The 24,358-nt window shown below is 38.7% G+C and overlaps 1 protein-coding gene across 2 annotated transcripts in view; it reads right to left on the bottom strand.

The window, feature by feature from the left end:
* The window catches only part of esama (endothelial cell adhesion molecule a), a 194,489-nt gene that overhangs the window by 20,116 nt on the left and 150,015 nt on the right, over positions 1-24,358 (bottom strand). For both annotated transcript variants that reach the window (XM_062048307.1, XM_062048308.1), the window contains one exon: positions 946-1,097. In XM_062048307.1, coding sequence (XP_061904291.1) covers positions 946-1,097 — 152 coding nt within the window. The remainder of the gene's footprint in view (positions 1-945; positions 1,098-24,358) is intronic.

Here is a 24,358-nt window from a genome sequence, read left to right as displayed (position 1 = left end):
GTTTGATTCCGGAAGTAGGAACACACATTTGTTGCCAGAAGTCAGACGTGTGCTGCTATGGAAACAGAAATCAATGCACGAAAGAAATCAGTCCTGGAAATGATTAAAATAACTATCCATCCATCCATTTTCTACCGCTTGTTCCTTTCAGGGTCGCGGGGGGTGCTGGAGCCTATCTCAGCTGCATTCGGGCGGAAGGAGGGGTACACCCTGGACAAGTCGCCACCTCATCGCGGGCCCAACACCGATAGACAGACAACATTCACACTCACATTCACACATTACGGCCAATTTAGTGTTGCCAAAATAACTAAAATACGGTAAATATTAAACATATTACATATTGCTATGAATGTGTCTGTTACTACATTATATATAGACTTGCAGTATGTATATAAAACGTTGATGGAGGGTTTTGAAGTTGTTTTAGAGGGCTTTGAAGGATACAACGGTGACTCCCACTAGCCAAATTTTCTAAGCATTTTTTTTTTTTAAATCATCTTTGAAATCCTAAAAAAAAAGACTTGTGTTCTTGTCTCTCATAATTATTGTGTATGATAGGCAAAATTCCAAAAAAGTGCAGTTCCCCTTTAAGGTATTGTTTCTTCATGTGCAAAATAATAACAGTACATTTGTAAGCTATGCTTCTGGGACTCTTATTTTGTTAGCGCTGTCAGACAGGCTGTAACAAACAGCAAATTTGATATGCTTGTTTTTTCTTGACAGTGGTCCGGGTAGATTTGTGAACAAAATCGATATTATGCCTTGTGAATAGATATTGCAAAATAAAATAAAAAATCTATCCATAAACGTTTAAATTGATTACAGTATTTTACTCAGACTTAGTGAGAAGTTTTACTTAACTTTAGGTTGAATTTACAAAGAAAGATTGTGTTTAACTTTGGTGGTTCGTCAAAATTCAATGTGAGCAATTTGCTTCCTTACCAGCTGAGTGTTGTCGGTCACAAGATTCCAGAGAATGGTGTTGGTGCTCAAGTCACTAAACGGTGCTGAGTTGTATGAGGCCTTCAGAACCACCATCTGTCCCTGAATCACATCCATGTTGGGCTGAGGCATCACGATCTGTGCCCATATGCCTGAAAGCACATGGAGGAGAAATTGCACTTGTTACAGATAATCATTGAATTCTTCTTGCCTAAATTTGGTTTTGTCACATGAATGCACAAAAGGCTCGTTAATGCTTTATTATGAACATAATTATGAAAGATGACTATATATATATATATATATATATATATATATATATATATATATATATATATATATATATATATATATATATATACATATGTATATACACAAAGTACATTATGTGCACTTCTGCCTGTGTCCACACTTCAGGCCAGGAAGGGGCAGCACAGACCTACAAACACAGCCCCTATTCAGCCCCTATTCCACCTTTTTATGTTGTGGTTGTTTTTTCATATGAAATAAGGGTAACACTTTAGTACGGGGAACATATTCACCATTAATTAGTTGCTTATTAAGGTAACAAATACTTAATATAGACTTATTTGGATTAGGGTTAGGGTTATTAATAAGCAATAATTCTGAGGTTATTGAGGGAAGACTCTTAGTTAATGGCTTACTGATTGCATAATAAGGCCATGCAGAATAAGGCATTAATAAGTACTAAATAATGACTAATTAAGAGCCAATACGTTAATAATTTGCATGTTAATAAGCAACTAATTAATGGTGAATATGTGTTCCCCATACTAAAGTGTTACCGAAATAAGTCTTTAATATTGCATTATTTCACAATCTTGTCAGTTAATTGTTATTATTTAAAAAAGTACTTCTGCACTGAGCGCTTCTGCTTATTGTTGTTTTGAGTGCTGTTACTACAGTGTTTGTGAATCTTATATCAATCTTATCAAATATATTCTGCTCTTACAAGGCAAATCAAATGATGTTTGATTGAAAGTCACGTAATTAGAACTTTTGAATTGCAGTCAACACAGAGTATATGTATACACATGGCTGTGTAATTATGTATGCATGCAATTGATTATAGGTGTGTGTGTTAATAGGTTGTTATGCATTTTAATAGGGCAAATGCTAATACAGTAGATGTCAATCTAGCTAGCTCTCATCATCTTATACTGCACTGCAAAATAGTGATACTTGACATTTGAGAACATGCACTGTGCATACTTAATTAGCCTGCCTATTTGCAATTAGGGAGGCCACTGCTGGGAATGGTTTGCTACTGACAGAAATGTTGCAATCATGTGTAAGTTGCAAACTACAATCCAAAAGGGTGTCACTTATGCTAATTAGGTCAAAGGTCAAATCAATCATATTGTCATTTTCAATGGATAAGCACATACCCAGCTGAAGCAGCTAAATACAAATACTGTACATCTGCTCTTAAATCCATATATAGTATGAGTGCATGTACACATCTTTAATGGATTTTTAAAGATGCGAGACACCCTGCATACACCATTATTACTTAAAAGTCAGATGACTAATACATGTACTGTTACATGTGTTCTTACGTTTGCAAAGGCCAAGACACTATTAATAACCGATCAGTCAATAAACAAACGGAGTGCGTCACCCTTGATGTAATACCTTGACTGACGCCACGAGAGGCGGCAATGTGACACCCTGATGGAAAACTACGGATACATTATCCACTAGCACCTTTGAATAATGAGGATAATATCAAAAGTTATTTGATATTTTCTTAATTTTGTCACTAGTGGTTGGCTTGCCTGACTTCCATTGCATGCAGCGTGGGTTGAGTCCGCACCCAGTGAGCGTGTTAGTGTGAGTCTGGACTGTGTTTGTCTATATGTGTCCTGGAATTGGCCGGGCGACTTGCCCAGGGCATCGTTTGCCTTTTGTCTGAAGTCAGCTGCCATCTACCTCCAACCCCCAACAGGATAAGCGTTGACCCCAGGGAACATGCTTTATCAGTATCATATTTCAAACCCTGCTTTTGAAAAAGCTGTGCCCTACAAAGTGTGCTCATTGTAGCCATTCATTCTGACTTCCACATTCTGATTAAAAAACAGCACAAATTGTTTTATTACTTTTTGTTTTGTGGGTTAAAATGTTTCATATATTGTGCTCCTGAGTTAATGTTGTTAAAAAAAATTGAATTTATTGTTTTTTATTGAGTTTGTTCAATTTTATTTTTCAGTATCAAATGGTTCAAGTTGTCGGGGGACGTGAAATGTTTTCTTTTTTCTGTGGGGGCGTAATAGAAATTAATTGAGAAGCACTGCGCGAGGCGGTGAGCATGCTAGTTAATGTTTGTTTGTTTGGCCACCGTCTTCTTCAGTTAGCGTTTAGGCACAGGGGAGTTTGGGCTTCCATACTGAGACTGCTGCCCCTGCAAATCGAACCCAGAAAAGCAGAAAAAATGGATAAATGGCATTAGTCGGGGTAAATTTTAGTGACACCAGATAATCGGAATTTTCTGATTTTGGCGAGAAGAAGGGAATTGGGCTCAAAATCGTCCGATTATCTTTATGGATGAAATGACTTCTTTAAGTAATCATCCATTTTCTACCGCTTGTCCCTTTTGGAGTCGCTATAAGCGGCAGTAGTCTTGATGTTGTGTAAGCCAGTGGTCCCCAACCACCGGGGATACAGTCCGTAAGCACACATGATTGTATTTCTTTATGAAAAAAAAAAAAAAAGTTTTAAATAAACCCCCCCCCCGGTCCGTGGGACAAATTTTCAAGCATTGACCGGTCCGCAGCTACAAAAAGGTTGGGGACCACTGGTGTAAGCCAGCACCAAAGTGGGGACCACACACATTTTGTTTAAATTATTGATTATTGATAAATTGTAAAGGATCAAATAGTTTTTCATTCCATTATTATGTATACCCATCCATCCATCTTCTTCCGCTTATCCGAGGTCGAGTCGCGGGTGCAGCAGCCTTAGTAAAGAAGCCCAGACTTCCCTCTCCCCAGCCACTTCGTCCAGCTCCTCCGAGGGGATCCCAAGGAAACAGCTTGGAGACATTAAGCCCTTTTTCCACCAAAAGTTCAGGAACTTTTGGTTCCTGTAGAGGTCTGTGGTTTATGTTTCCACCGCATTGCATTGCATGGTTAGGGGTAGTTAATACAAATCAGCCTGATGCCGTATGGAGGAGTGGTTTAGTATATTTCCATATTAATACCATGTAAATAAACAGACAATATTAGGTCACAGTTCTTTTACTAAAAAGTAAGTAAATGAAATACAAAGCAAAAATTTACAAAACAATATGATTTAGAAAATAAAGTGTACAGAATTGTTCATAAAAAATCTGGCTTTTGTCCGCAATGTCCAACAGTCAGAATGTCTTCGTCTCAGTAAATAATGAATTCATGAGGGTCAGGCTTTTGGTCCATTTCGGCTGCAACTAATGATATATAAATAATAAGTGTCAATGTTTATCTCACGCCGACAACACAAGCACATCGGATTTAGCATTAGCTTGTTAGAATTAGCATTCTGTTCACTCGGACTGAGGTTAATAACTACACATATGGAGTGTCACCGACTACTTTTACAACATGTAATAAAGTAAATAGTTAAAATTTGATGTCATTCATCTTCATTCCACCAGTGTGCTGCATCCTTTATTTCACATTTATCCAAAGAAGTCTCAGTGTAGTAAGCAGCTGAGGTCTTTACTTCAGGTCTGGCTTCATACGCTTCTATAAATACGTTTAAAAGAGTCCGTCCACTTCTCGTAGCTTAACGTATAGAAATTAAGTTTGTAAAAAATATTAAACAACAATAAACTGCATGGAGTTTGATGACTACAGCTGAGTAAAAAACTGCAAGATAGTTCCACTGATACGCGTTCTTCAGCACAAAGATGTCCCACACAAGTTGCTGCAAGCCAAAGGTCTTTTAGTTTTTCTTTCTCTTCATTGTCAAGTCTGTTGTAATAGAAAAACATAAGAAATAAGAAATAAACAAGTCGTCTAGCATTCTGTAATGAAAAGTCGTGTGTTCGAAAAATAAGTTTTAGGAACGCGCCCAAATGTGTTTGACAGCACAGCCCGCCCCAGATAAGGTTTCAGGAACCTTCCAAAAACCCCACCTACTCCGAACTCCAAAAACATCCTGAAGAACTAAATCAACTAAATAAATTTTTGGTGGAAACACAGGGGTAACTTTAATTACCCGAGGAAAGTTCCCGTAAAAGTTCCTGCGGTGAAAAGGGGCTTATAGTCGTGTCCTGGGTCTTCCCGTGGATTCCTACTGTTCGTACGTGCCCCAAACACCTCCCTGGGGCATTCTGACCAGATCCCTGGACCACTTCATCTGGCTCCTCTCGATGTGGAGGAGCAGCGACTATTCTCTGAGCTCCTCCTGAATGACAGAACTTTTCAACCTATCTCTAAGGGAAAGTCCCGCCACCTGACGTAAAAACATAATTTTGGCCGCTTGTACCTCTGATCTTGTCCTTTTCGGTCACAACCCAAAACTCATGACCACAGGTTAGGATAGGAATGTAAATCGACCGATAAAGTGAGAGCTTTGCCTTATGACACAGCTACTTCTTCACCATGACGGAACAATCCACATCGCTGCAGACACCACACTGAACTGCCTAGTTGATTTCCCGATTCACTCTTTCATCACTCGTGAACAATGCCCTGAGGTACTCAAACTCTACTTGGAGCAGGATCTTGTTCGCAACCCAGAGATGGCACTCCACCCTTTTCCGAGCAAGAACCATGGACTCTGACTTGGAGGTGCTGATATTCATCCTAGTCGCTTCACATTCAGCTGCCAACCGATCCAGTAAGAGCTGAAGATTCTGCTCCGGATGAAGCCAGCAGGACTACATCATCTGCAAAAAGCAAAGACCTAATGCCCTCAATCCAAACCGGATGCTCTAAATGCCTGGACTGCACTTACAAATTGGGTCCATAAAAATTATGAACAGAATCGGTGACAAAAGGGAACTATGGCGGAGTCCAACCCTCCCCGGAAAAAGTGTCCGACCTAATGCCGGCGAACCAACCTCTGACACTGATCATACATAGAAAGGCCTGAACAATCAGGCGGTTTGATAACCTATACTCTATGAGCTCTCCCCACAGGACTTCCAGAGGGACATAGTCAAATGCCTTCTCCAAGTCCAAAAAGCACATGTAGACTGCTCCTCCTGAATCTGAGGTTAGAGTATCCGGCTGTATAATTAATAGAAATTGGTGCTCCACGTGTCTCTAATTGCTCCTTTAAATGGTGAAAGTACAGCAACAATGCTCATGGAACAAGATCTGAAGTGCGTAGGTGTACCTATCAGTTTCCTTGCCACTGTGGAGACAAATGAAGCAGATCAGTGTCGGTAAAGAGCGAATGTGTAGGCTAAACTCCCTTGATAATTGCATTAATTAAGTGCAAAGCTCATGAAAACAAAATAGAGCGTTTGAAACTAAATGTTCTGCGGGGGAAGATGCTTTAAAAAAATAATTAAAACAGAAAGACGCATGTGATCGATTGCTGTTTGGACCCTGAGGGGAGTGAGAGGCAGAACTCAAGTCTGGTGTTTGACTGACGGATGGGAAGTTGGGAGTTTGGACCAGCGGACACGTAAAGATGACAGAAGGAGGTTTAAGAATAAATGTAATGAGTCACAGTGGAAAGGCTTTTCAACGATTGCAGTAAGGAGGCTCTTTGGAGGAAAAGTCAGAGAGAATGTGTCAAACATTCAAAGGATAGGAAGTACTGTTTTAAGTGACCTTGCAAATAACTCAAAATGTTCTCAATTCAGATTTACATCCTGCTTTTGATTAGATTAAGAGTTTCTATATTTTTCAATGGTCATGCTAATTAGCTCATGAATATGGTGATGATCTGAAGCATCAATGAGGTGATAATTTCAAATTGGTGCTTTTTACGTCAAGTCCCGTAACAAGATTATTAACATCATATCTAATAAAAATATAAATGGGAATATAGCACCCTCTGTAGCTTAGCTACATTGAATGAAGAGTAACTTGTAGCTACATTTTCCTAGTAGCTTGCCCATCACTGTTGATAACACACAGCTAAGTATCCCTCTGCTGCTTTTACTGTGAGCTGGCCGCGATGTACTGCTGCTCACGCATCATTGCGTCTCAGCTCGTCAAAGTTATACTAGATTATAAATACGCCTCTCATCTGGATATTAGGAGGATTTAGCCATCAATCTTGAAATTGTTCATCTGTGACATTCAATGTATGCCCGGAGATGGGGACAAACACACACATTTCGTGTGCATCATGATTAATTGTTCATCTAAACAGGAAGATATGGACATCCTATCAGTCGTCACCACAGCGAGAGCAAACATTGTACAGTAAGCTATCGTTTTATTATATTTGTGGTTTGTATTTATTGTTTAGCACTTAGCAATACTGCTACATGATGCTTAGTGTTTCATTAACACGCGAAGTCCCAGAGAAGGGTCAATTGACACTTTTACCTAGAAAACACACAAGAGGGTCATTTGACCCCTAGTCCCCCCTGTGGACACTCCTTTTGTTATGAAAATGTGGCTGTTAGTGGCACACGGCAGGGGGCCACTTGAGCCTGTGTGGGGGAGGGGACCTTACAGCTCAAGCTTTAGTTCTGAGGTAGGTTGTGTGTGTTTTTGCAAGGATCAACAGAATGAAGGGATCAACACTCTGACATTTATTGTTAAAAAAAATACAAAACAAAACATATTTACAAAGAATGAAAAAGCAACTGTTTTCCCAGTTTTGGTGTGGAGGGTTGTTGCAGAAGCAATTGTTATTTTTGTGTGCCAAAAATAGTTAAAAAAAAAAATTTACAAAGAAAAAAGCATATTTACAAAGAATGAAAAACCATGTCCATGTAAACGTGACTGACATACATTTGAGCAGTCACTCACAATCCTGGCACTGCCATTGCTCCTTTCGGCATTTCCCACATGTATCATTTTTCTGTCTACCTAGACAAACTGCCCCTAACAGCCTCATTACCATAACAAAATGAGTGATTAGTGTATTCGGGAAAAGCGTCGGGCCAAATGACCCCTCTCTGGGTCTTCTAGGTAGACAGAAAAATGCTGGGACTTCTAGTGTTAAAGCTGGATTTGTTTAGCAGAGCTTCTAAAACTTGAAATCCTCCTCCTTATATTCAGGATCAACAATTTAAGTGTCTGGATCATATTTTTTCCCAAAGTAATCGTTGTTGGCTCTCACAATGTCTGCATTGTTGTAGGTGGGGAAGGGATCTGCGGTTCCTACCTCTATGTCACACGATCGATCACGTGTCTGGCAAGCTCATTTTCTCTTGAAATGGCTCATAGAAATCTCTGTGAGATTTATACTATTTTGATCATATCTATTTACTCGCAAACTTTGCAAGTCTTTCGGTGTCATTCATCAGATGTATTTGATAATAACTTTAATATAAAGACAACTTGTTTTTCCACTCTATTGGTACTTTAACTTCATTTACCCAGGAAAGTCCCATGCATATTGAGAATCTTTTTTTCAGGGAAGTCCTGCACACAACGGGAGTAACTAGGATAGGGGAAGCTGGAATTGAACCGAGATCCCTCATGTGGCGGGCAGGGCTGCTCTACCAACTGAACCATGCCGCCCCAAATGGTAAATGGAAGCAACTAGGAAGTGGAACGAAAAATAAGAGCACTGCAAAGGAAATAATACACAATACAAGACACCAATGATAACTGTCATGTGAGATCATGACAGTTAAGCGGCCTTTGTCATTTTATTGTAGCTTAGCAATTTCTTTGGTGGGTAACATCAGTGTAGTGAAGCTTAATGTAGCTTACCCAACACTGATGTTAACTTCTGACCTCCATGTGTGATGATGGTCCTAAAAATACCCAAGATCAAATAAAAAGATGTGGGAGGCAGTCAGAGAGATTATTTGATTCAAACAGAGTGCAAAAATGCTAAGCAAACAATAATATGCTTCCTGCCTGCAGGTGAAAAGGTGAGCATAAATAAAAAATAAGCTTGGTAGGTTGTCCTTTGCAGTTTCAACAATCAATGATTATGGATCTCAGGCTATGTTCACACTGCAGAAAACAACTGCGGTATTATGATTTTAATCTCATTATTGTTTTAGTATTATTCACATCTATAGGGATGTGCATAATTCTCAAATCTAAATATCAATACTTTGATACATCAGTCATTTGAGGTCATGTATATCATTAACAGAAAAAAAGCTTTTCTAAATGATACCTGGTTGTGGGAATTATGCTTTCTATTACCTAGGTAAGTGCCTATTGCGTTAACGTAGTGGATCATGTCTAGAGCTATTTTAGCTCCAAAAAAAGCCAAGACGCTGCATGATATTTGTCAAAAATCAGTCGGGAACAAACATTGATGAACCCCTCGTGTTGCACTACAATACCAATACTATGGGTTGGACAATTCAATCCAAATGTTAATTGTACCAAAACCATTGATACTAGTTTGATGTAATCAATACTTATGTTGCAGTTTCTCAACATTATTCACCGAGCAAATTACTGGTGCTAGATTTTTCTCAGAGTTTGTGTTTTGCATTCACCTTTGGTAAGTTTTTTTTCTTCATATATCAAAAATAAATAGAGACACTTTAGAAAACCTACTATTTTGCTTGTTTTGTGTTTCTTATGCTTCACTAATGGTGTTTTAGTCCTAGTAGTTTATCTTAGTAGTCTATTCTTCCGGTTCCGGTTCACCGTGCTCGCCGTCTGTTCGCTGTTGCGTAAAAGGCTAAGTATCGCTCTATCTGTGTGCTTTTAATTGTTCTACAGCTTTCTTTATCACTTCTCAAACATATTTAGTGGTACTATTTAACTTGCAAATCACCCGATCTCTGTCCCACCACCCTTTCCTCAGCTAGCTAGCTGCTAAGCTAGCGCGGAGAAAGGCAGCGCCGGTCAGAAGGTAAGTAGGAAGCTACTCCCGCAGACCGCGACCACTACCCTGAGGACAGCAGGAACTTCACTCGGTGACAGAAAACACTGTGAGTAATGGCTTCCTGCGCGTCTTGCACCATACTCACGGAGAGGTTGGCTCTGCTAGAGGGCCGTGTCCGCCAGTTAGTGCAGAGTAATGTCGTAACTTTAGATGTTGCGGACACATCTGCTAGCGTTAGCTGTAGCGAGCTAACTAGCCCAACTTATAGCAGTCCTAAGCGGCCTACAAGCTACGGTGTACCGGTTGAGACGCATAATAGATTTAGCTCTTTAGTTAGTCCTACACCCTAGTCTACCGGGCACCACACCTTAGTCATAGGGGACTCCATCACCCGAAACATAAAGCTTAGCAAACCAGCCACAATAAAGTGTATCCCCGGGGCCAGAGCACCTGACATTGAAGCTAATCTTAGGGAGCTAACTCGCAACAGGCCTAGTAAACACGTACCACAGGCTAATCGCACCACTAATTATGCGAATATAGTTGTACACGTTGGCTCCAATGACACTAGAATGAGACAGTCAGAGATTACAAAGAGAAACATAGCCAGGACTTGTGATCTCGCCAGAAAGATGTCCAGGCATCGAGTAATTGTCTCTGGCCCCCTGCCTGCGAGAGGCAATGATGAGAGATATAGCAGATTAGTCTCGCTTAACAAGTGGCTGTCTATCCTCTGTAGACAACAGGGACTAACGTTTATTGATAACTGGCCCTCTTTCTGGGGCAAACCAGGCTTGCTGATGAGAGACGGCCTTCACCCTAACCAGGAAGGCGCCATCATCCTGTCTAGAAACATAGACTACTATTTAAGTCTCACTTGACTGACTACACTAGAGCAAGCCCGGTCACAGGCAATTACAATGTCTGTTAGTCCGGCTGAGGAGTCAGTTAAGCTAGAACTAGCCAGCGCCAGGCTGGATAATCCATGTACGCATAGCAATTCTCTTAGAATAATACACAATTCACATAATGTTTTTTCTGTTGTGTCTGTGTCAGAGGTGGACATGCATTCTACTGAGGTGGCAAATTATGATATGTACAGTCTATTGCAGCACCAAGCAAACAATCGGAAAATTCCCGTCATATCAATTCCTAGATATGGTCGAAACTATTTAAAGTGCACTACGCATAATAAACGCAACATTGTTAATATTGCTACTACGGATAATCTTAACAAAAACTCGTCAAAACAGCCCAATACCTATAATATGGGCTTTTTAAACATAAGATCATTGTCTCCCAAGGCGTTATTAGTTAATGAGGTCTCTAGAGACAACAATCTTAACGTACTTGGTCTTAGCGAAACCTGGCTCAAACCAGACAAATTTTTTGCGCTCAATGAGGCATCTCCTCCTAACTATACGAATGTGCATGTTGCCCGTCCTCTTAAAAGGGGAGGGGGTGTCGCACTAATATACAATGAAAATTTCAACCTTACCCCTAACCTAAATAATAAATATAAATCGTTTGAGGTGCTTACTATGAGGTCTGTCACACCACTACCTCTCGACCTGGCTGTTATCTACCGCCCCCCTGGGCCCTATTCGGACTTTATCAGTGAATTCTCAGAGTTCGTTGCTGATCTAGTGACGCACGCCGACAATATAATCATAATGGGGGACTTTAATATCCATATGAATACCCCATCGGACCCTCAGTGCGTGGCGCTCCAAACCATAATTGATAGCTGTGGTCTTACACAAATAATACATGAACCCACGCATCGCAACGGTAATACAATAGATCTAGTGCTTGTCAGGGGTGTCACCACCTCCAAAGTTATGATACTTCCATATACTAAAGTAATGTCCGATCATTACCTTATAAAATTTGAAGTTTTGACTCATTGTCAACAAGCTAATAATAATAATAACTGCTATAGCGGCCGCAACATTAATGCTGCCACAACGATGACTCTTGCTGACCTACTGCCTTCGGTAATGGCACCATTCCCAAATTATGTCGGCTCTATTGATAACCTCACTAACAACTTTGACGATGCCTCGCGCGAAATTATTGATAGTATAGCACAGCTAAAGCAAAAAAGGGCCCCTAAAAGGCGCACCCCATGGTTTACAGAAGAAATTAGAGCTCATAAATGATCATGTAGAAAACTGGAACGCAAAACTTGAGGTTTTCCATCAAGCATGGAGTGATAGTTTAATAACTTATAAACGCATGCTTACCTTAGCTAAAGCTAAATACTACTCAAATCTCATCCGCCTCAACAAAAACGATCCTAAATTTCTGTTTAGTACAGTAGCATCGCTAACCCAACAAGGGACTCCTCCCAGTAGCTCCACCCACTCGGCAGATGATTTTATGAATTTCTTTAATAAGAAAATTGAACTCATTAGAAAGGAGATTAAAGACAACGCATCCCAGCTACAACTGGGTTCTATTAACACAAATACGACTGTATATACGACGGACACTGCCCTCCAAAATAGTCTCTCTATTTTTGATGAAATAACATTAGAGGAATTATTACAGCGTGTAAGTGGGATAAAACAAACAACATGTTTACTTGACCCACTTCCTGGGAAACTTATCAAGGAACTGTTTGTATTATTAGGTCCATCAGTGTTAAATATTATAAACTTATCACTTTCCTCCGGCACTGTTCCCCTAGCATTCAAAAAAGAGGTTATTCATCCTCTGCTCAAAAGACCTAACCTCGATCCTGACCTCATGGTAAACTACCGACCGGTCTCCCACCTTCCGTTTATTTCCAAAATTCTCGAAAAAATTGTTGCACAGCAGCTAAATGAACACTTAGTGACTAACAATCTCTGTGAACCTTTTCAATCCGGTTTCAGGGCAAATCACTCTACGGAGACAGCCCTCGCAAAAATGACTAATGATCTATTGCTAACGATGGATTCTGATGCGTCATCTATGTTGCTGCTTCTTGATCTTAGCGCCGCTTTCGATACCGTCGATCATAATATTTTATTAGAGCGTATCAAAACACGTATTGGTATGTCAGACTTAGCCTTGTCTTGGTTTAACTCTTATCTTATTGACAGGATGCAGTGCGTCTCCCATAACAATGTGACCTCGGATTATGTCAAGGTAACGTGCGGAGTTCCCCAGGGTTCGGTTCTTGACCCTGCACTCTTTAGTATTTACATGCTGCCGCTGGGTGACATCATACGCAAGTACGGTGTTAGCTTTCACTGTTATGCTGATGACACTCAACTCTACATGCCCCTAAAGCTGACCAACACGCCAGATTGTAGTCAGCTGGAGGCGTGTCTTAATGAAATTAAACAATGGATGTCCGCTAACTTTTTGCAACTCAACGTTAAGAAAACGGAAATGCTGATTATCGGTCCTGCTAGACACCGACATCTATTTAATAATACCACCTTAACATTTGACAACCAAACAATTACACAAGGCGTCTCGGTAAAGAATCTGGGTATTATCTTCGACCCAACTCTCTCGTTTGAGTCACACATTAAGAGTGTTACTAAAACGGCCTTCTTTCATCTCCGTAATATCGCTAAAATTCGTTCCATCTTGTCCACTAGCGACGCTGAGATCATTATTCATGCGTTCGTTACGTCTCGTCTCGATTACTGTAACGTATTATTTTCGGGTCTCCCTATGTCTAGCATTAAAAGATTACAGTTGGTACAAAATGCGGCTGCAAGACTTTTGACAAAAACAAGAAAGTTTGATCATATTACGCCTATACTGGCTCACCTGCACTGGCTTCCTGTGCACTTAAGATGCGACTTTAAGGTTTTACTACTTACGTATAAAATACTACACGGTTTAGCTCTAGCCTATCTCGCCGATTGTATTGTACCATATGTCCCGACAAGAAATCTGCGTTCAAAGAACTCCGGCTTATTAGTGATTCCCAGAGCCAGAAAAAAGTCTGCGGGCTATAGAGCGTTTTCTATTCGGGCTCCAGTACTCTGGAATGCCCTCCCGGTAACAGTTAGAGATGCTACCTCAGTAGAAGCATTTAAGTCCCATCTAAAAACTCATTTGTATAATCTAGCCTTTAAATAGACCCCCCTTTTTTAGCCCAGTTGATCTGCCGTTTCTTTTCTTCTCTCCCCTTTTCCCCTGTCCCTTGCGAGGGGGAGTTGCATAGGTCCTGTGGCCATGGATGAAGTGCTGGCTGTCCAGAGTCGGGACCCCGGGTGGACCACTAGCCTGTGCATCGGTTGGGGACATCTCTGCGCTGCTGACCCGTCTCCGATCGGGATGGTTTCCTGCTGGCCCCACTATGGATTGGGCTCTCGCTGATGTGTTGGATCCACTGTGGACTGGACTTTCACAATATTATGTCAGACCCACTCGACATCCATTGCTTCCGGTCTCCCCTAGAGGGGGGGGTGGGGGTTACCCACATATGCGGTCCTCTCCAAGGTTTCTCATAGTCATTCACCGACGTCCCACTGGGGTGAGTTTTTCCTTGCCCGTATGTGGGCTCTGTACCGAGGATGTCGTTGTGGCTTGTGCAGCCCTTTGAGACACTTGTGATTTAGGGCTATATAAATAAACATTGATTGATTGATTGATCTGTTTTAATGGCTAACATGTTATTGTTTTAAATATTTGTTTGTACTGTGAATGAAAAGTGCCTGAAAAAATTAATCTAATATTATTTATTATTTCTCGCGTTGTTTCCTGTTCTGTTCAGCGCTCCTTAGTCGCACCCCTGCCTCATATTCCTTGGAGTATAGAATGATCACTCTGGTCTAAGAGAGCACTGCTTGTAAGTTCAATGTGCAAAACTGAATTTCCAATTGCTCCGACAGCAATGTGTTCATAAACGTTTAGATTAGGGTATGTTGTTTCTTAATAGAGAAAGACAATAACGTCTCTTGTTTTCATGTTAGCATTTAAAGTTAAAAGTTAAAGTGCCAGTGATACTCTGCATTTGACCCATCCCCACAGGGGAGCACTGAGGAGCAGCGGTGGCCGCGCCCGGGAATCATTTGGTGATTTAACCCCCAATTCCAACCCTTGATGCTAAGTGCCAAGCAGGGAGGTAATGGGTCCCATTTTTATAGTCTTTGGTATGACTCGGCCGGGGTTTGAACTGATGACCTACCGATCTCAGGGCGTACAGTCTAACCACAAGGCCACTGAGCCACTAAACGAGCAAGCTGGCACCAGTCAGTTTATGAGTTTATAAAAGTGCAGTTATCAATCACGATTATTCCATCATTTTAATTTAAAACAATAATACTAGTCGGGAGTTTTATTGCGGTTATCAATAATACCGTTTATCGTTACATCCCTCGTCTATAGTTTGTTGTTTGAATTGGAATCCCCTAAATACCTTATTCACGGACATTTTACAAGCTCTACCAGGTTAAAACCTGTAAAACTATTTTCTGTTTTGACAGATTGGCCTGTCATTATACTAGGAATTTTACAATTAATGATAAACTGCAATAAAAAAAATATACTGTTTAAAAAAAAAATACCGTAAAACAATAATTGATTACCACACTTTGATCAACATACGGACCGGTGATACTGCTCATTTTCTGGAGACCCAAGCTAATAGCTAGCTAGCTTAAATGCTACCATGAAAGAGACAGGAACATCTTTCCCCATTAAAAATGTCATACCCCAATTTAAATTTGTAAAAAAAACATTGTCACACAATACAATACAATACAATACAATTGGACACAAGATATGTTTCCTTTTAAAATGTGCTTTTAATATCATTAGGGACACGCGGTAGAAATGGATGTTTTTTTTCTTACAAATGACAATATTAAATTGTAGATGCTATTTTTTTTCTCTATGAATTGTGTCGATGAAGAGTATTACTGTTTTTTTGTGTGCAGTATAAATACCCAGTAAAGAAATTAATATATAAATTGCTATTTGAGCAACTAAGATATTCAATTGTGCCAGTCAACCTGCTCTCTTGTTGATAGCTCTGAAGGTCTATACCAGGGGTCACCAACGCGGTGCCCGCGGGCACCAGGTAGCCCGCTGGCCTGTTCTGAAAATAGATCAAAAAGCAGCACTTACTAGTGAGCTGCCTCTATTTTTAAAATTGTATTTATTTACTAGCAAGCTGGTCTCGCTTTGCTCGACATTTTTAATTCTAAGACAGACAAAACTCAAATAGAATTTGAAAATCCAAGAAAATATTTTAAAGACTTGGTCTTCACTAACTGACAAAGAAACAGATAACAGATTTGGTGTCCAGTTCAAAGTGTGACATGATTTATTTAAAAATTTGAGAGTTGACTTTTGTATTTTACATGACTTATTATTTGTACAAACATGGTGCAAAGTAATTCATGGTTTGTTAAGAAATGTTAGTGGCTAGCTAGTTAAAATGGGATATTGTGATTTCCCAAGACTGTCTTGGAAGTGATCATTTAAAAATGTTCAATTTGAAAAATGTACACTTAGAGAAAATATTTTAAAAAAGTGTTGCATATTGATATTTATTTGTTTCTATATATATTTATTGTGAGAAATCATTAAGATGATCAGTGTTTACACAAAGATAAATATCATTAATTATTAATAATAACATAGAGTTAAAGGTACTCAGTGGCCTAGTGGTTAGAGTGTCCGCCCTGAGATCGGTAGGTTGTGAGTTCAAACCCCGGCCGAGTCATACCAAAGACTATAAAAAAATGGGACCCATTACCTCCCTGCTTGGCACTCAGCATCAAGGGTTGGAATTGGGGGTTAAAACACCAAAATGATTCCCGGGCGCGGCACCGCTGCTGCCCACTGCTCCCCTCACCTCCCAGGGGGTGAACAAGGGGATGGGTCAAATGCAGAGGACAAATTTCACCACACCTAGTGTGTGTGTGACAATCATTGGTACTTTAACTTTAACTTTAAATTGAGCAAATTGGCTATTTCTGGCAATTTATTTAAGTGTGTATCAAACTGGTAGCCCTTCGCATTAATCAGTACCCAAGAAGTAGCTCTTTGTTTCAAAAAGTTGGTGACACCTGGTCTATACAGTACCTGGACATGTCTATTATGCAAAAAAAACAAACATGTGTCATTCAAACCCTAACAAATCAAAACGGAAGAAGATAAACAAAATAATAATATTTTTCATTAAATTAGTATTTCTTACACAAATAAACATATATTGTGTGTAATCATTACATTTTTTAAACAGAACTTTAAAAAATATTTTTAGTCTGTGCATAATTACTTTTTGTGTACATTCAACAATACAGTGATATTAATGATAACCATGATCATTTTTGGTCACACTCCTACATGTTATACCTAAACACTTGCAGAACTACAAAACAACTGCCAGATGTTGAAATTACTAAGGAACTCAAGCACATAATTTTTTGAACTTTTGAAGTCTGTGCACCCCTGGGATAGTGCATAGCCTCAGAAAAAAACAATACCTCAGTTCATTTTTAACTGTTTACAGTTCATTACCTTGAGTACAAAACCCCACTAACTATCTTGTAAGAACATGCACTGCTTTGAGTATCTTTAAGAAATGCTGTGTGACACAAACACTGACGGCATCTGAATAAACTGTGAACAGCACGCACTGACATAGACATGAGAATTGGACTGTTTCTGGTGTAACTCTCATTAAATAATAACCAACAATGGTTGTTTAACAGCAGGAGGTAGAGTACCGACACATAAAATAGTCATGAGCGTCAAATCAAGACAGAATCGTATTTCTTATGTTGGACGTTTTGTGTGTTTGAAAAGTTATTCCTAATACATTTGAACGTATTCTGTACAAACCTAATGTTTGATTTAACGTACTTATAAACTTATGTGAAATACTAAAATTTAAACTTGGAATGTACTGTATAGTTGTTCATATACAATGACAGGCCATGCAACGTTACTTAAACAATTTATGATATATTTTAAAAGTTATGCTTTCACAAAATAACTAGACAAAACACAGACCACCACCAGGCTATGCCTCTAAATAGTAAAACCACTCCTGAATCCATCAGGTGATTGCGATCAACCCCAAACTGTAACCACTTAATCCTTATCAGTGTTTATGGATCTCACTAAAGCATTTGACACAATTAATCATAATATATTAATTACAAAATTAGAACGATATAGCATCAGAGGCCTGGTCTTAAACTGGAAAATAAGCTGATTAACCAACAGGAAGCAGTGCGTGAAGCTCAGTGAAAATATATCAACAGAGCTAGAGTTATCTTGCGGTGTACCCGAGGGATCAATACTGGGACCAAAATTGTTTAATCTTTATATAAAAGATATTTGTGAAGTTACAAAGGACCTAAAGTTAGTATTATTATGCAGACGACACAACTGCATTTTGTTCAGGAGAGAACAAACAGAAGCTAATACAAATAATAATAAGATAAATGAACAAAAAAAAGATGGTTTGACAAAAATTTGTCTATCCTTAAACCTCAATAAAACTAAAATATTGCTATTTGTTAACTGTAGAAGAGAAAGTCAAACACATTTACAAATAGACGGAGTAAATATTGAAGGAGTAAAAAAAATAACATTTTGGGACGTAATAATAGATGATAAAATTAACTGGAAATCTCAAATAAAAATATAAGGTGGCAGGATGTATTCCTATAATGAATAAAGTAAAATATGTTTTCGACCAAAATTTGCTTCATATTCTTTATTGCTCGCTAGTGTTACCATACCATAGAGTTATTGTGTAGAAATATGGGGAAATAACTACAAAATTACACTTCATTCACTAACTGTGTTACAAAAAATTTCAGTCAGAATAATACATAATGTTGGATATAGAGAAGATACAAACAATGTATTCATCAAATCCAAAATATTGAATTTCAATGATTTGGTGCATTTGCAAACAGCTAAAATGATGTACGAAGCAAACTATAACCTGCTATCCAAACATATACAACAATTCTTCTCAACAAAAGAGGAGAAATATAACCTTAGAGAAACATATAACTTAAAACATCTGTATGGACGTACAACACTTAAAACTTTAGCATATCACTATGTGGAATTAAATTATGGAATGGATTAAGTAAATAAATCAAACATTGTGTCATGATACATTGCCCGGGTCATGGATTGATTTATGTTTTGTGTTTTTTTTCTCTCTCTATATTAGTCTTTTTCCGTGCTCTACACGCTTTCCTTTCGTTTACTTTTGGTTTCCATGGACACTAATTCTCCACACCTGCCCTTGTTTAGTAATTTGTGTTCTCACCAGCTGTTTTGGTTAATCACTCACCTTCATATTTTTCAGTCACCCAGCACAAGTCGCTTGGTCAATGCTCGCTCTATGCTCGCTCCATGCGACATTTACGTTTAGTCTTGTTTTCACCACGCTTAAGTCTTTTCCTTGTCATAGACTTTCTCGCTGTTCACCTTTGGCGACTATTTTGGTTTTTGGCTCCAAGCTTTATTAGCATCTGAGTTTTTGTATTTTTGTCCTGCCTGAAAGAATTAAAACACACTTCTACCCGCACGCTGCTCCTGCTTGTCCTTCTGCATTTGAGAGAACACAACCATCGCAGCCATGCGTTCAAAACGTATCACAATGTACTAATAGGATCTAGTTTAAAAGGCGGTTCAAACTACAAGTGTTTACAAAGTACAAAGAAGAAGAATCATGATGAACGTCATGAATTTATTAAAAATGTAATATTATCCATCTCATCAAGCAAATCATAACTGATTTAACTACTTATGAGAAGAACTGATGTATTGAGAACACAATGTAAATTGAGTACACATTGAGATCAGAACGTATGTGTTAGTAATTGCTATGAAGAGAAAAACGGGGAGGATTAGAAAAGGCTTGCTTTATCCTACTCTGTTTTGGACATATTGTAAAGAAAACATGTAAAATATGTGATATATCATATTGATACTGTATACATGTTAGAGAAAATTTTCAACCAACCAACAACCAAAGCTGGTAACGTAAACATGGGGTAACATAGTAGCAATGATCGAGAGCAGCACAAAAATGTAATGAATTTGGAAATGTTCTGAAAGTTTCACAAAAATGTTTTCATAACATTTCGAGTTATTTTGTTGAGTAAAAGACAGGCGGACAAACTAACGGCAACAATTTCAAAAAGTCTTGGCAGTATTGCTCAATTCTGATTGACATAGTCAGAGGTATTAATTTACACTAACTGAGGCGTCATTGACCCATCACTAGTTATCAGTATGATCTAGGGTAGTCAAAAGTATCGATATTTTGATACCAACGCACAAAAAATATATTGAAACAGACATTTTGAGTACCGTCAGCACCGAATAACTTTTTCCTTGGCGAGCTGCATCCTCCACATCGTGAGGAGCCAGATGAGGTGGTTCGGGCATTCTCCCGGACGCTTCCGTAGGAGATACTTAGGTATGTACTGTATACAAATATGTATGAATGTGTGTATTTATATATATATATATATATATATATATATATATATATATATATATATATATATATATATATATATATATATATATATATATATATATATATATATATATATATACACTACCGTTCAAAATTTTGGGGTCACATTGAAATGTCCTTACAGGAAAAGCTCTGTACTTTTCAATGAAGATAACTTTAAACTAGTCTTGACTATTCTAGCTGCAAATGTCTGGTTTTTGGTGCAATATCTACATAGGTGTATAGAGACCCTTTTCCAGCAACTATCACTCCAGTGTTCTAATGGTACAATGTGTTTGCATTGAAGTTCAACTGGTGTGCTCGCTGGCAAACTTCACTCCAAAATATAGCCTGAAAGGACTTTGGATAAAATTGTTACCAAGTTACCAAATAAATGACTTGCATTCAAGTAAAATGTTAAAAAAGTTCCTAGATGACCTTCTGACCATAAAATTGCATCTGTGTACAAATATAGGGGTCTTTTTTTTAAAGGAGGACCTGCAGTTTTCTGTCCTCCATCCTTCTGAGAGACATCAACACATATGTTTGTTAGTTTTTTTGCATTATTATTTGTAATACCTGGCTTGTTCTAGGTGGCTAGCAATGGTGCTGACTGGAGCAATCCATTCTGCCTCTAAATCACTCTAAAATGCATCCAAAAACCGACAACAATACTTAATTTACGTTCCGTAACCTGTATATTATCTAAGCTGTAGCAAGATTGTTATTATAAGAGTGAACACTGACAAACGGAGTAACAAATGGTCTTGCGACGACATGCTACGGCACTAGCCGTAACCTAGTTATGCGTCATCAGCTGAATGGCTTTTGAGTTTGTAATGCACAACACAATGCGATAAGACACCAATCTGTACTGACTGAAAAACGATCATATTACAGTATGTGTGAAGTATTAGCCCACATTTCATGTTTTGTGTGTACACAGCAAGCTTGACAGTGTATGTACTGTAGTTGTACTAACAAACATGATGTGCTGCATGTACCATGATCAATATTATAGTGACTTACTTAATGGACAGTTGTCCGTTTGGTCAAGCTGGCTGGAGACATTTCCAGTTGGTTTTGTATAAGCACTACATTTATGTCGGCATAGCTTGTTTACAAGCTCCACATTTAAACCATCACGGCGGTCCTGACTCTCTCAGCTTTTGTCTGCTCCAGCGTTTCACCCTCTCTTTGCTTCTATAACCAGCAGTTTATCCTATGTATATTCAGCTTCAAAAAGATAAGGTTGCGAATCCTTATTTGTCCAAAAATAGCCATCTTCGTCATCTATTACCAAATCTGCCATGATTAGAAAACACACGTGTTTGTTGCCAGAAGTACGAACAAACACACTTTTGTTGCCGGAAGTCAGAAGTGCGCTGCTATGGGCCCAGGAAATAAGTTCCGGTAAAGCTTAAAATAACCAAAATACAGTAAATATTGTACATATTACAAACATACTTGCAGTGTGTATATAAAACTTTGAAGGAGTGTTTTGAAGTTGTTTTAGAGGCAAGATAGCGGACTCCATTAGCCGCATCTTGCAAGTGTTTTTTTTAAATCTTCGGAATACTAAAAAAAAAAAAAAAAAGATGTTTGTTTTCGTCTCTCATATTGATTGTGAATGATAGGCAAAATTCCAAAGAAATGTCCCCAATAAGCAAGTTTTAAATATGCAAGTAATCACCCGTGATTATCCATGATAAATGCAAATTCCAAAATGTGATTAATCTGATTAAAAAAATAATAATTTGACAGCCCTAGTATTTATTATTTTGTTTTTAGTGTGACCCTAATGCTCCATCTTAATGTGTAAATGACACCATGGGCCAATTTAAAGAAGACAAAATTGGACCCTGTGCCAGTCTTTGACTCTTCGGATTTAGGTGGATCCATTATTTTTAATTCCTTTATAAGTATGAACATGAACGTAACCACAACATATATGCAGTGTTTATATACTATGTATAAAAAGGCATGAAACACAAACTGGTAACTCAGTAAAGTTGAATTTAGTTGTGGTTGTTATGTGGTGGTAATGAGGACAGTACAATTGTTAGGAAAGGACATGAGGCGGCACATCAGCACTGAGAATGAGATTAAACTGTCATTCCATTCCTCTGTTCAGTGAATAAAGTCCACAGCCAACTGTGTATTGTACACACGACTCGCTTGGCGCTCTCCGAGCAACAATGGAGGCATAAACAGAGAGCATTCTTCACCTTGATGAAAACTGTTTACTGGGTGTGTACTGTGTGCATACAGTATGTGTTCCTGATACACCAAGCTCATGATTACAGGGAGCACATCCGACCGAGCCTGTTTACTTCTAAGAGGTCCATGATAGCATCGTTGGAAGGAGATGATGGCGTCGGTGTCTTTTAAACCTTAACGATGGGTGGAGTGGGTTGGACTTCCTCTGAGAATGCCACCAGCAATTTTACTCAACTAAAGTGAGTTGCTACCCTGGAAGAACTGGGCTGATACATTTGGGTAACGTGGTAACGTCTTTGCATCTTAAAAAAAAAAAAGACTTTGTACAGTATGTGGAATGTAGCTATATGTGGTAGAATGAGAAGCAATGGGAGGAAACCTGATAATGATAATGAGAAATGTGGTGGTGTTTACATGTCCTCAGTTTTACTCAATCCTCTGGTCGCAGAAGCCTCTGTTGTTAGCATTAATTTAAAAAACGCATCACAACGTTTGCTTTTTTTTCTTCATCACTGATTATTACTCACTGCAGACTTCATGAGCGCCAACAAACATAATAAAACATTACTTATTGTACAAGGCCTGCTGTCATAAGGATGCCGACTGCTAGGATGAAGAACGTCTCATAATCCTCACGAAAAAACGGGCTGGTGGTCTTTTCGTGTCGTCCCAGCCAGTTTCAAATCTTGAATGGCTGTCAAAGTGTAACAACTCGTCGGAATACCTACTCAGACGTTTCATGTCCAGGTAATATGCATGATTTATGATCTAGAATAAACTTACAGGCAGCAAGGAAGCGAGGAAACAGCACGGCCCTGCTATTAATAGTTTGTCTGCGTTAGCGCTTATAATAACAACATCACTAATACTTGGTTAATATTCAAGTCATGAAATCTAACTGGAGTATTGCTGGCGGTTTTTAAATGGTTATTTATTGGATTTTATGGGCGAAATATTGGAGCTCCCATTGGCTCCGCTGTAAGCGAACTTTTATTTATGTTTATTTAATATTTACAATGCATTAAAAAATCCATCTGTCATCTCTTTCATAATGATTGTGAACGACAGGCAAAATTCCAAAAAAGTGCAGTTCCCCTTTAAGTCTGCTTCTGCATCTTTTTCCAGAAAAGTCCGGTTTCATTACAACTACAAACTTGTTGTGGGACAAGGCTCCCTACGTCGTCAATCTCTTCAATACATGCACGCACAACATGGCTGCCAGCGATACACAAAATTAGTGATTTAGGGCTATATAAATAAACATTGATTGATTGATTGATTGAATGAAGCATTTGTACACATCGACATGGTTCGCACACAGAGGCATATTTGGCTCGATCTAATAGTTCGCAAATAAAAAAGTTAGCAAAAAGAGGGGATCGTAAATTTAGGTTTCACTGTACTAGATTCAGTTTAACGGCAAAGACGACTCCCTTGCTTGGTAACACACCGCAGTCTATACACTACTGTCATCTAATGTCTTGGAATTGCAACTGCATACACAGTCTACTAGATAATACAAATAAGAAACACAAGTGTAAGAACACACTTTACAACAGTTAAAGAGCACAGTTATAATCATCAGTTCACTGCCAAATATTTTTTTAAAGATTTCATTGTTCAACACATTTGTTGTCAAATTAACACACACAGAAGTACCAAAATATCCAGGTACTATGAATTGGTACTATATTGATTAAAATGTGAAAGGTACCCATCCTTAGCTGTAATATATATCGGAATATAGATTTTAGGCCATATCGCCCATCCCTCAAACAAACCAATTGTAGAAAAAACTGA

The sequence above is a fragment of the Entelurus aequoreus genome, linkage group LG05 (genome assembly GCF_033978785.1).
Source record: "Entelurus aequoreus isolate RoL-2023_Sb linkage group LG05, RoL_Eaeq_v1.1, whole genome shotgun sequence".
NCBI classification, from domain to species: domain Eukaryota; kingdom Metazoa; phylum Chordata; class Actinopteri; order Syngnathiformes; family Syngnathidae; genus Entelurus; species Entelurus aequoreus.
This window is presented reverse-complemented; position numbering and strand designations above follow the sequence as displayed.